The following is a 13202-nucleotide window of genomic DNA, read 5'->3' as shown; positions in this document are numbered from 1 at the left end:
TTTTAACAAAGTGAAAGATTAAAATTCTCACATAAATATGACATGAACTTGCCAAGCGTTTGCCTATATTTATATCAGGTGAAGAAGAAAAAGACTGGCCAGGCATAGTGGCTCACGCCTGTAATCCCAGCACTTTGGGAGGCCAAGGCGGGCGGATCACTTGAGGCCATGAGTTGGAGACCAGCCTGGCCAACATGGTGAAACCCCATCTCTACTAAAAATATGAAAATTAGCTGGGTGTGGTGGCATGTGTGTATAATTCTAGCTACTCAAGAGACTAAGACACAGAATTGCTTGAACCTGGGATGCGGAGGTTGCAGTGAGCTGAGATCACACCACTGCACTCAAGCCTGGGTGACAGAAGAAGACTGTGACTCAAAAAAAAAACCAAAAAACAAATAACAAAAAGACCAGAGTAATAACTTTAAGACAATTTAATTTATAAAAACTTCGGGGCCGGGCGCGGTGGCTCAAGCCTGTAATCCCAGCACTTTGGGAGGCCGAGACGGGCGGATCACGAGGTCAGGAGATCGAGACCATCCTGGCTAACACAGTGAAACCCCGTCTCTACTAAAAATACAAAAACTTAGCCGGGCGAGGTGGCGGGCGCCTGTAGTCCCAGCTACTCGGGAGGCTGAGGCAGGAGAATGGCGTAAACCCGGGAGGCGGAGCTTGCAGTGAGCTGAGATCCGGCCACTGCACTCCAGCCTGGGTGACAGAGCAAGACTCCGTCTCAAAAAAAAAACTTCGGGCCCGGAGTGGTGGAGGCCTGTATTCCCAGCACTCCAGGAGGCTGAGGCAGGCAGATCTCTTGAGCCCACTCGTTCAAGACCAGCCTGAGCAACACGACAAATCCCATGTCTACAAAAAATACAAAACTTTTTATTTTGATATCTGGCCACATTTTCCTTTTTACTGTTATTTGTCCTTCATTTCCTTTTTCTGTAACTACTGTAGTGCTAATGTATTTAACTAGAACTAACTTTGTGTTTTATTCTGAAGTTACTTTTCTTTAAAAAGAATGGTACAATGGTATTTTCACTTACTAGGCCTTGAAGGCCATTGTTTCTTGTGGCTTTATATTACTGACAACTCAAATTTTCTAGGATTTTTTTACCCAGTTCATAGGGACCAGACCTTTTCTCTTTTTTTTCCCTTTTACTCTTTCCTTTATTCATTTGCAAAAAAAGAAAAAGTTAGCACTTCAGTCAAAGCATGGGCCAAGGAGAGGAGGTGAAACATAGACTAGTCAGTTTTAGAAGTTTTTATTTCATTTGATAGAAAAGGCGATAAAATTAGCAATAATCATTCCAGTGAGATTTTGGCATTTTTTAGGGCTTCTTTTTTCAGTTCAGTTGATTTGCACTAACTCATTAAAAGAATTTAAAGTGAGTTCAATAAGGTAGAGCTACAGTAAGATAAATTTTAAAACAAAATAAGAAAAAGTACAAAAGCAAATCTGCCAGCTCTAAAGGCTAGTGGTACTGCTGTGATGGACCATTGAGTTCATGAGCTCCTTGTTAGTGAGATGGAGCTGGAGGCAGGGTTTAGTTTACTTGTTCTAACCTAGTGATTGCATGTCAGATGATACTTTTTCAGTTCAGTGTGTGTGTGTATAATTTCAAATACACGGAGATATATTTGTTAAATGTACCTGTAAGTCTTCTATTAATTGCCATTTAGGTTGTCATTTGAAAGACTGTAACATATTTAACCATCACGTAATTTTGAAATGTAAAGCATTTTTTTCCAGAATGTTTTGTTTTTAAAAAATAAACTTCAGATGTTTAATACATGTATATATATTTTAGGGGTAAAAGATTTGAAAGTTGAAGATGACATCTCAATGAAGCTGATACCTATTTTGCCTGCCCTTAATTGTGCCCTGCTAGAAACAAAGAAATCACTTCCTGAAGAAAGAATCCATCCAAACACATTAGTAAAGCATTTCCAAGAACTGTACAAGGCGGACAGAAGCCCTTCATTGACTGTTGCTCCTCAGGATAGAATGAAAGACCCTACATTCTTGGGGAAACTGCCCAGTGGTTTTGACTTGATTCCTCCAGCTGAAAAGTGCCCTTCAGAGTCTTTAACTCAGTTGAACTCTTATTTTTCAGACCCCAGTGCTTACATTTTGGAAGTGTCTACTGCTTTGGACTTGTTAGCAGAGCATCCTCAGTCTCCTTGTGTTTCAGACGGAATTTGTGATGCTGGATTTTCTTTAGTTATGACTCCAGATCCTGATTTTCCTGGCTCAGAGGCAGAAGTAAGAAAAGAAACTGAAACAAAAAAGGATTCTGAAGAAATGTTGAAAGCAAAGAAGAGAGTTGTGGTTCCATTGAGTCCAGCGTCCAATCTGAGAGTGCAGCCTAAGAGGAAGGCCAGCATGCCACACGTGGTGCAGAGTAAAAAGGTGAACTTGTGCCACCCCTTTCCCAAAAGAACTGCTCCCAGAGCAGACAACAGCTCGGACTCTCCAACAACTCTTAAGTTAGTTAAAGGGCAGTTTCCTCAGAAAAGAAAAAGAGGTAAGCACGATTTATGTGGGTTATTATAATAATAGTTGTGGCCAGGCGTGGTGGCTCATGCCTGTAATCCCAGCACTTTGGGAAGCCGAGGTGGGTGGATCACCTAAGGTCAGGAGTTTGAGACCAGCCTGATCAACATGGTGAAACCCTGTCTCTACTAGAAATACAGAATTAACTGGGTGTGGTGGTGCGTGCCTGTAATCCCAGCTACTCAGAAGGCTGAGGCACAAGAATCACTTGAACCCAAGAGACAGGTTGCAGTGAGCCGAGATCATGCCATTGCACTCCAGCCTGGGTGACAAGAGCAAATCTCCATCTCAGTAATGATAATAATAGTTGTTGTATTCAATCCCTCTTGCTGTCTTGGTCTCTGTGGACTGCAGCTTTGCAGCATCAGTTAGAATTGCCATCATTTCTCTTCAGGCAATTGTGTGCCTCCTAATGCCTGACAAGCACTGATTGAGATAGCAACTGAAAACCAAGAAATAGGAAAGACCAAGATACCTCAAAAGCCTACCCACCACCAACATGTTATGTTCCACCTTGTAAAACCACTCACACGTGTATGTTCCATTCTAAGAAAGACGACCATCTAGTTTCTGTGCCATCCTCTTCACAAATGGAGGTAGAAGAGGTTCTTCTAAAATCAAGCACATCAGTACCAGCAAACGGTGATAGCTGACAGCCTCAACACCTATAAAGAGGAGGGAAATGCCTGGGACCTCCAAAAGTAAAGTAGTCTGGGGCAGAGTTTCTAATCCTTTATGTGTACCACAGGTTTTTACGTGAGCACCTGGATTCTTCATGTGGTTTTTATGCTCCCTGAAAATTGAGTGAGAATTGGAGTCTTGAGCCACTTAGTGTATTGGCAAATGTATTTCAGTGAACATAGCACAGCAAACCATATGACTTTGCCCTAGAGTCATCTCAAATTGTATTTTACTATTATTTCTCTAAAAGAGTAGGGAAGTATATGGGTGACCCCTTTGGAGAAGAAGGCAGCACATTATGGCCGAGGGGCCACTCAGTTGTGCCTGTGTCATCTCTGACTGTTCTCATGCTGTGTTGGCAGAGCTGAGCAGCTGTGGCAGAAACCACGTGACCTTCAAAGCTGAAAGTATGGACTCTCTGGCCCCTCACAGAAAATGTTTGCCAGGCCAATCTTTAATATTTTGAATTTGAAAATGTTGGTGCCTAAAGAAGAAACATCTAGGATATGGTAATCCCAGGATTCTAAATAATTCAGGGTTTACCCTATGGAGGTTTTTTTGTTTGGAGTTTTCTGTTTTTGTTTAGAAACAGGTTTTCTTTGTCAGCCAGGCTGGAGTTGAGTGACATGATCATAGATCACTGCAGTCTCGAACTCCTGGGCTCAAGTGATCTTCCTGCCTCAGCCTCTGGAGTAGTTGGGACTACAGGGGCGCCCCACTAAGTTTTTAAATTTTTTTGTAGAGATAGGGTCTTACTATGTTTCCCAGGCTAGACTTTGAACTACTGGCCTCAAGCGATACTCCTGCCTCAGCCCCCCAAAATGTTGGGATTACAGGCGTGAGCCACTGCACCCAGCCTTGGTTTTATCCTGTGGCTTCACAAATAGTGGTTTCTGGCTTATTGTGGCTTGAGGAATGGGGTGGAGATGTGTGTATTTAGGAGGGTAAGTGGAAAGTATGGTAGTATAAAGCAGTGCACCAGACGGTACAACTCTCTGTAAAATAGATTCCAGGCCAACCATACTGCTCTGCATGAACCAATTTAAGGTATTGAATCAATTGTCCATAACTCAACATAAATTGTCACTGTTTCTCAAATGTTTTTAATTATATCCACTGTAAGAAATACGTTTCATATTATATTCCGGTACCTACAAATTCATACATGACTGGAACAAAAATTTCAAAAAAAAATTCTGTGTAATACAGTCTGATACCTTCTGTTCTGTTTCATTTAAGAGTTCTGGGCTGGGTGCAGTGGCTCGTGCCTATAATCGTAACACTTTGGGAGGCTGAGGCGGGCGGATCACTTGAGGCCAGGAGTTCAAGACCAGCTTGGCCAACATGGTGAAACCCCGTCTCTACTAAAAACACAAAAAATAGCCAGGTATGGGGGCGCTGGCCTGTAATCCCAGCTACTTGGGAGACTGAGACACGAGAATCTCTTGAACCTGGGAGGCAGAGGTTGCAGTGAACTGTATTGCACTCCAGCCTTGGTGACAGAGCAAGACTCCATCTCAAAAAAAAAAAAAAGAAAGAATGAATGAATGAATTCCAGTTGTGACACACTAAATCATTGAATTTATTTTACAACCCCACCAGTGGATTAATTGCATTCAGTTTGAGAAGCATGGTACTGAGTGTTCCATGTGAACAGAACAATCCCTGCAGGATCACTTTGTTTCATTTTTCTTATCTTTTTCTCCCAAGACCTGGGTGTACTTGCAAATATCTTCCCTTTCTGTTTGTACAAATATTAGAAAGTTTCCCCCTGGGTCTTGGTTGTCTAATCTTTTTCTTTTTAATTTAGTCTTAACTGTTTTCCTGATTTTTTTTTTTTATTTTACTTTTCCCTATGCTGAAGATTTTAGAAAATGTAATTAGAGTGTAATAAGAAGTCTTACTCTTAAAACAATATGCTGCTTTAGTACTTATTAATGTAATAATTTGGTAGGGAGGAAAATAATCAGACTTGAAATGTACAGCATTAAGATATTCTGAAAACATCTTTAAAACTATTCCTTTCCCAGCTGGGCGCGGTGGCTCAAGCCTGTAATCCCAGCACTTTGGGAGGCCGAGATGGGCGGATCACGAGGTCAGGAGATCGAGACCATCCTGGCTAACACGGTGAAACCCCGTCTCTACTAAAAATACAAAAAACTAGCCGGGCGAGGTGGCGGGCGCCTGTAGTCCCAGCTACTCCGGAGGCTGAGGCAGGAGAATGGCGGGAACCCTGGAGGCGGAGCTTGCAGTGAGCTGAGATCCGGCCACTGCACTCCAGCCCGGGCTACAGAGCAAAACTCCGTCTCAAAAAAAAAAAAAACTATTCCTTTCCCTAACCCCCAAAAGAATGAAATGAAATGGGTCTCCTTTTTTCTGCTACATTTCACTGACACTCATCACAGTTTCTTAAACTGTTTAATATGATCTTTAGTGTCCTTAGTGAGAAGTAGTGTCTTCTGTATAATGTAATTTTAAAATATTTGCCAACATTTATATGTGTGATTATTTCATATGATATCTTTGAGGCTAAATTTTAACTCTTAAAAGATTGAAATACTTTCTATTGTGCATTATAAGCAGGTGTTTAGTATTTCCTTTTTCTTTCCATCCACCTCCACCTTTAGCTATTTTTATACTATGTGAGAAGCAAAACAGAGCACTTCTAAGAGACATAATTGTGTAAGATAGTAGATTTGTTAGAAATAAAACCAGGTGCAAACTTTCCTCAGTCTTCCCATCTTTTAAAAGATTATTTTTCAGATGGTATTAAAATTTAGATGTTTACAAGTAGTAACGTAAAATATATAATATGGCTCTCCAAATATATAATACTGCTCTCGATACAACTCTTCTCTGCAGTGTGGTTATAGTTTTAACCACATCGCCTTATGGGAGCTGTGCTGCTTTTTGTTTAAACGTGAATATCTATATCCTGGGGCTGTGATCTAGCATATTCAGTCTGACCTGTCACATTAGTCAGCAAAGGTTATGAAGATTTTTTTTTTTTTTTTTCTTTTGAGACAGGGTCTCACTCTTGCCCAGCCTGGAGCAGGTTGATCTCCTACTCCTCAGCTCAAGCAGTCCTCTCCTCATGGCCCCCGACATACTGGGATTACAAGTGTGAGCCACACTCCTAGCCCAAAGATTTTTGGGTTTTTTTTTCTTTTTTTTTCCAGTTGTTACAAAGTTACTACTCCGATCTTTTTCTTCTTCATCTGATAGGGATATAGGCAGACACTTAGCAAGTTCATATTATATTTATGTGAGAATGTTTAACTTTTGCTTTGTTAAAATCTTTTAATTAAATACCTGAAACTTCATAGTTTATTCCCCATTACTAAAGTTACTGTCCCCAAAATAAAAACAAAACAGAACAAAAAATGGAAAAGCTATGCTAAGTATCTGGGCCCCTACCCCTTAAAAAAATGATGTCTTTTCTACATAAGGTGCGGAAGTGCTGACTGCACAGTTTGTACAGAAAACCAAATTGGATAGGAAAAACCAAGAAGCTCCTATTTCTAAAGATGTTCCAGTGCCAACAAATGCTAAAAGGGCAAGGAAACAAGAGAAATCTCCAGTCAAAACTGTTCCAAAGGCTAAGCCACCTGTGAAGAAATCTCCACAAAAACAAAGAGTAAATATAGTAAAAGGCAATGAGAACCCCAGAATCAGAAAGCAGCTACAACCTGGTAAGAAATACTCTTCCTATAAATTTAAACACCCCAATACAGATCTAACAGAGAGTGCAAAATAATATATTGAAATAGTGTAAGAGCAGTTGAAATGTCCCTATAATATTTTCTGTGTTTTTCAGTTCAGACATGAAAAAAAATAAGTAAACTGGTTAATGTAAATAAATTAGGAAGGTACAAAGGCTCAAACCTTCAAAAACAATAGAGTCTACTTTTTACTTTGCAAAAAAGCCTGAACACGAATTGTCTACAAGCATTAAAGTATAAATGGCCTTATTTATAACTAAATACAGAAGAAATAGTATCTGGCATTATTTTTCTGGACCATTATAATTATAAGAAATTATAATTATCAAGAAAAGTATAAGTTTATCTGAAGGGAATTATAAACAGACTGTCCAGAACTGTCAGTAATGCAGAATCCTTTATTTGGTTTTATTTATTTATTTAGAGACAGGGTCACACTTTATAATCACTGCAACCTTGACCTCTTGGGCTCAAGGTATCCTCCCACCTCAGCCCCCTCAAATAGCTGGGCCTACAAGCACGCACCACCATGCTCAGCTAATTTTTTTGTATTTTTTTATAGAGACCAGGTTTCAGCCGGGTGCGGTGGCTCACGCCTGTAATCCCAGCACTTTGGGAGGCCAAGGTGGGTGGATCATCAGGTCAGGAGTTCCATACCAGCCTGACCAATATGGAGAAACCCTATTTCTACTAAAAATACAAAATTAGGCGTATTGGTACATGCCTGTAATCGCAGCTACTCGGGAGGCTGAGGCAGGAGAATCTCTTGAACCTGGGAGGCAGAGGTTGTGGTTAGCTGAGATTGCGCCACTGCACTCCAGCCTGGGCAACAGAGCAAGACTCCGTCTCAAAAAAAAAAAAGAGAGAGAGACAGGGTTTCACCGTGTTGCCTAGGCTGGTCTGGAACTCCTGAGCTCAAGTGATCTGCCTGCCTCGGCCTCCGAAAGTGTTAGGATTACAGGCATGAGCTACCATGCCCAGCTGAGAATCCTATATTTGATTTTAAAAGGCATTAATTTTAAAAGTAGTTTTACTGATTTAACTTTGCTTAAGTGAAGAATCAAGTTTTAGTCACATGAACTGCTCTAGTTTTGTATTTTCAACCTCTGGACATAACGTCTGTACTAGAAAGTTTTGCTGTCACTTTAGTGAGACACATACCAGCTTTCCTCCCGGATTTACTTTCCTTAATTTTTCTTCCCTTTGGTATTGATTCGTTTGTGGTGTGCATGTTATTTTTTTGTTTTGTTTAACAAAGAGACGTCATTCCCTCATATCTTTTCTATGAGTTTTCTGTCTGGTTTTCCTGATTCTACTTTCTCCCTCATCTATTACTAGATTTTAGTATCTCACAGAGAGTGAGAATTCAGAGAAAGAAAGTGGATTGTTGAGGTTTTTTTTTGTTTTTGAAATGAAATCTTGCTCTGTCGCCAGGCTGGAGCGCAGTGGCACAATCTCTGCTCACTGCAACCTCTGCCCCCAGGTTCAAGGAATTCTCCTGCCTCAGCCTCCCTAGTAGCTGGGATTACAGGTGCATGCCACCACACCTGGCTAATTTTTGTATTCTTAGTAGAGATGGGGTTTCATCATTTTAGCCAGGATAGTCTCGACCTCTTGACCTCATGATCTGCCTGCCTTGGCCTCCCAAAGTGCTGGGATTACAGGTGTGAGCTACTGCATCCAGCCAGGTTTGTTTTGTTTGTTTGTTTGTTTGTTTGTTTAACTTAAGCATACCCTGAGATTCTTTAAGGTTTTTCAGATTGTTTTGTGACTGAAGATTTTTTTAGAAGCTCATCATGTCATTCAAAAACCCATATGCTGCAATTTTGGCTTCTATACCAAATTTGAGCTCTTCTGCTTGTCTCTTTTGGGAGTTTATGGTGCGGCTGCACCCCACCTCTCTGTGTTGCGCCCCTGCTGTTGCCACCATGCTTCTTCCCCTGTGGGCCATATGTGCCTCCCCCACGCTTCCTTTGCCCGTCAGGGGCTCACAGCTAGAATTTATCCCCACAGGGAGGCATTTTCTCATGTTCTGACTCTCACTAATCTCTCATTTCTTTGGGATATTTGAGAACATTATATAATTTAATTCATACTATTTTCAAGTCATTTGATGTATCTTGGTCCAATCTTTCCAATTTGTAAACATTATGAGAATAGATAACATCTTGTGTTCCTAGCAGCGTCATTTGAATTCATTGTACTGAATTGGCTTCAGATGTTTATTGACAAATTGATTAATGGGAGGAGGTATGTAATTGCATACTGGCAGAAAAGTGAGCCCAGAAAATTTAAAGTTTTCAAAATATGTGTTCAAATACAGGCTGATTTGTATTGCAAATGTCTCTATGTATTATGGAGCCACATTCCAAGTTAACATTTTTAAATGACTACGTTTAAATCTCTTAATTTTTTTCTTAAGCGCCTATGTTAATCATTTTACTTCCTATACTTGAAATATCAAAGTTTAAGAAGGTAGATGAACCATAGCCACATTGACCTCAGTTTGAAAATTACTAATTTAAATTAGAATCAAATGATAATTTTGAAGTCAAACAGTCCTTTTGTTAATGAAACTTGATTTTCTGTCCTTTTTATTCACTAAACTTTTTTTTAGTGTAGTTCCTTTGGCATTGTCTTATGTATGTCTTAAATAGAAATTATTGGTGGTGTATTTTTTTTATTGAGAACCTGTAACACGTCAATAATTGGGTGATTTATGTGAGACTGTAATATATTAAACTACCATTTTTCTTTATTTTAATACAGTATCTTTTATATTAGGCCTTACTGATAAGTAGTGTTTTGTGTAAGGGATAAGTAGATGGAGGCCATAATAACAAAGATAGAATGAAATTAGCATCAGATCACAAAATTAATTTTATGTTTCCAGTATACCTTTGGGGCTAACAAGACAATTATCTGCTTTGGGTCCTTTTCATCCACCTGTCCCCTTTGGGTTTGCTGTTTTAAATAAAAACTGGGCAGTGGTTGATTAGCTTAACCCTTTCCCCATGTATGTGCATGCCCTTCTCTTTCTAATTGGTGACATCATAGGCTGGAGCTTTCTTCTCTTTAAATGTGTTACTCATTGGCCTTGGCTGGCAGATTGTTAACTCATTTTGGGCCTGCTACTATGATAAAGAGGAACACAGTTGGCTTTTCTGTTCATCTATCTACCTGCAGCAGAGAATCATTGCCTAGTAGAGTTGTGAAGTTTATCCTTCATAATAACAGCATTTAGGAAGGAATAATTAATATATTGAAAATACCTAGGGAAACCACTAGCAAATGTAAATATTCTGATTAAGGGCATATGGGTAGATTTGATTATCTATAAAAAGGAACATTGTCAGTAGATTTGCTCTTTCTTGGATAATGTAAAAGGCAATGTTTTTGGTAATGAAAGTAAAAGTTTAAAAGGTAATGGAATTAATTGATGATTCTGAATACTCTTATGACTTTTCTAATTTTTTATTTCTATCACATCATGTAATTAAAGATCAATATAGTTAAAATCATTTGAACTTAGATAGTTTCTCTAATAAATCATTTGTTCAGGGAAATGATTCCTGAGAAAGTATGTTAGCAAACTCTAATACACACTTGAAACTTCTACGTTCCTGTCCTTATTAGATTGTAAGCTCCCCAAGGGCAGGACTGTCATCTTTTTTTTGTTTTGTTTTTTTCTGTTTGTACATTTTTTGAGCTGAGCTGTATGTCTTGTGTGTAGATCAGTTCATATGTTTTTGAAAGGTAATTTCTTTCTAAATTAATGTACACATTCCTTAAGACTTGTCCCTCTGGTTTAACACATTATAATCTGAGGGTTGAAAGAGACCTTAATCTAATAGAAAATTTTAATATGCTATGTATTACAAGTTTTACCTGAGGGTTGGAAGAGACCTTAATCTAATAGTAAATTTTAATATGCAATATATGTAACAAGTTTTTCTCAAACATGTTGAGTTAACCATCATAGTAATATGGCAGAGAATTAATTCTATAACAAGCAAACACATCTCTCTTTTTTTTTTCTTTTATACTGAAGTCAAAGGAGAAACTGCTTCAAAGCTTCAATCAGAAATTTCAAGAGATGGTCAAGAAGATGGGATTAGCATAAATAGCGTTCAACCAGAAAATACCACAGTGGCTCACAATGATCTTCCTGAAAACTCCATTGTCAACTATGACTCCCAGGCCCTAAATATGTTGGCCGATCTAGCATTAAGCTCTGCTACTTCTTCCACACCGGTATCTGAGCCTAGAAATCTTCACTGTTCCTCTGAATTGCCACAAAATGATGTTTTGCTCTCTAAAGAAAATTCTTTGCGAAGTACATCTGACCATGAATATCACAGAGGAGTTAAAAGTCAAAAAGGCGAATTACTTCCTAACCCATCTTCTGATAGGAAGAGTAATTCTGAGACAGACTTAATTGTTAGCCAAGATGAAGAAAGCTTGGTTCTGTGTAGTCAGGCCCCTGCTAAAGCCCAGTCAGCACTTACTGAGGAAATGCTAGAATCTTCAGATGCAAGTCAAAGCTCTTCTGTTTCTGTGGAACATTCTTATGCCCTGCTCCTTAGAGAACATTCAAAGAAAAATCTACAGGAGAGAGAGATACCAAGCCCTGTGTTTCCCAAGAATGGGACAAAAAGCCCTGAAGCAGTAACCCCAGTGGGGAAAGTCATGCCATTTCGGCATCAGCCTGGTCTTTTGCTTCAGCAAAAGCCTCCTGACGAGCCCATGGTGAAGCCCAAGGATCGACAAGCGTCTTCCCGTGTGAAAAAATCTTCTTGCTCTCGTATAGTGTTTAGCTGTGATGACTCCGTTAAGATCACTTTCAAATGTGAAACAGAATATGCATTCAGCTTAGATAGCAAATATACCAACAACCCACTGGAAAAAACTGTAGTAAGAGCATTACATGGGTGAGTATGAGTGAAGCTTGGTGAAAATGGATGAAATTTTTCTGTTGAGATGAATGTAGTGAGATGGGGAAACTTGTGCCAAACTCTGGAGAAGGAGAAAGAAGTGTGTGTAAAACCAGAAATTTGATAATAACATCAAGCAAATATGTTTCCTGGCAATAAAGAGTAACAGGCTGGTTTTCCCCCTGTGCTCATGTGGAGAACTTTTTAAAGATAATTTTAGCCTGATGAATAGCTTTCCAATTTGCAGTGCTCCTTCGTAAGCCCTTGTGGCTTTTGAATTTCAATTTTTACATGAGATCTTAATGTAAAATAGTGTGAGATTTAGAAATAATGCTTTACAGACTGAATTCCAGAGGAAACATTTTAAAAATCACTTGTAGCTTGGTAAATTGGTCAGATTGATAGGACTAAGTAGTTTCACATAAGATTGTTCTATAGATCTCCCTCAAGAAGGAATCAAGGCAATAATAACAGAGTGGTGACCAGCACCATCTTTGGAGTGTAGGTTTGAACCCAGGTTCTTTCCCTTTCTTACCTCCTGTGATCCTGGGCAAGTGTCTTGCTTCTGGACAGTGCTTCTTAATTACGTGTGCTGCTCATCTAGAGATTTCACTGAACTGCAGATTCTGATGCATTCTCCTCAGGGACAGACCTGACATTCTGCATTTCTAACAGATTTTCAGGTGACATCAATGGTGGATGACAGTCTGTCGCCAACACTTAAGTATGTAGCTGCATCCTGAGGTTACATATATTCGGATTTTTGCACAGTGACTGGCCAGTAGTAATAATAAATGGTAACCATTACTGTTAGCAAGAAGCACTCGTTAGCTACATGAAGTGACATTCAGCTCCCTATTAATGAACTATTTCACATCTGACTATATGGACTCTACAGCTGTCAGGCTTTCTTCCATACACATGTTCATATATACTCATAAAGGTCATTTCCTTAGAACTTCCTGTTTAGCTGTTGCCCAACTCTGCAGCCCCCCTAACTTACCATACTCTGGCGATCTGCCATCCTTTTGCCTGCCAGAGGGCCAGAAATGTTTTCTGTCTCCCTTTACAGTTTCAGGATATTTTTCACAACTATAATCTGAAAATAGTATAGTTCTGTTGAATTGCCCAGAGAGAGATTTTATCTTCAGACTTTCTCAGCTATTAAAAATGGAAAATAAATGAATCAGCCAGACTTAGCAAACACATGGTGATGAGGATTTGGGTATTGGTGAAACTGTTTCTACAATAAGTATTTTGTGTCCAGAGTGAATTTGTATGACGTAAAAGACACGTGCTACCCATGTT

The 13202-nt window shown here is 39.4% G+C and overlaps 1 protein-coding gene across 14 annotated transcripts in view; it reads left to right on the top strand.

Moving 5' to 3' along the window:
• The window catches only part of TASOR2 (transcription activation suppressor family member 2), an 81780-nt gene that overhangs the window by 44055 nt on the left and 24523 nt on the right, over positions 1-13202 (top strand). For 11 of the 14 annotated variants that reach the window (XM_017962531.3, XM_009213903.4, XM_017962530.3 and 8 more), the window contains 3 exons: positions 1812-2528; positions 6688-6930; positions 11012-11891. In XM_017962531.3, coding sequence (XP_017818020.1) covers positions 1812-2528; positions 6688-6930; positions 11012-11891 — 1840 coding nt within the window. The remainder of the gene's footprint in view (positions 1-1811; positions 2529-6687; positions 6931-11011; positions 11892-13202) is intronic. The other 3 variants (XM_017962526.3, XM_017962524.3, XM_017962525.3) reach the window with 1 other exon arrangement.

The sequence above is a fragment of the Papio anubis genome, chromosome 11 (genome assembly GCF_008728515.1).
Source record: "Papio anubis isolate 15944 chromosome 11, Panubis1.0, whole genome shotgun sequence".
NCBI lineage: Eukaryota > Metazoa > Chordata > Mammalia > Primates > Cercopithecidae > Papio > Papio anubis.
Note: the sequence above shows the minus strand (reverse complement) of the source record. Positions and strands in the feature narration are given on the sequence as shown.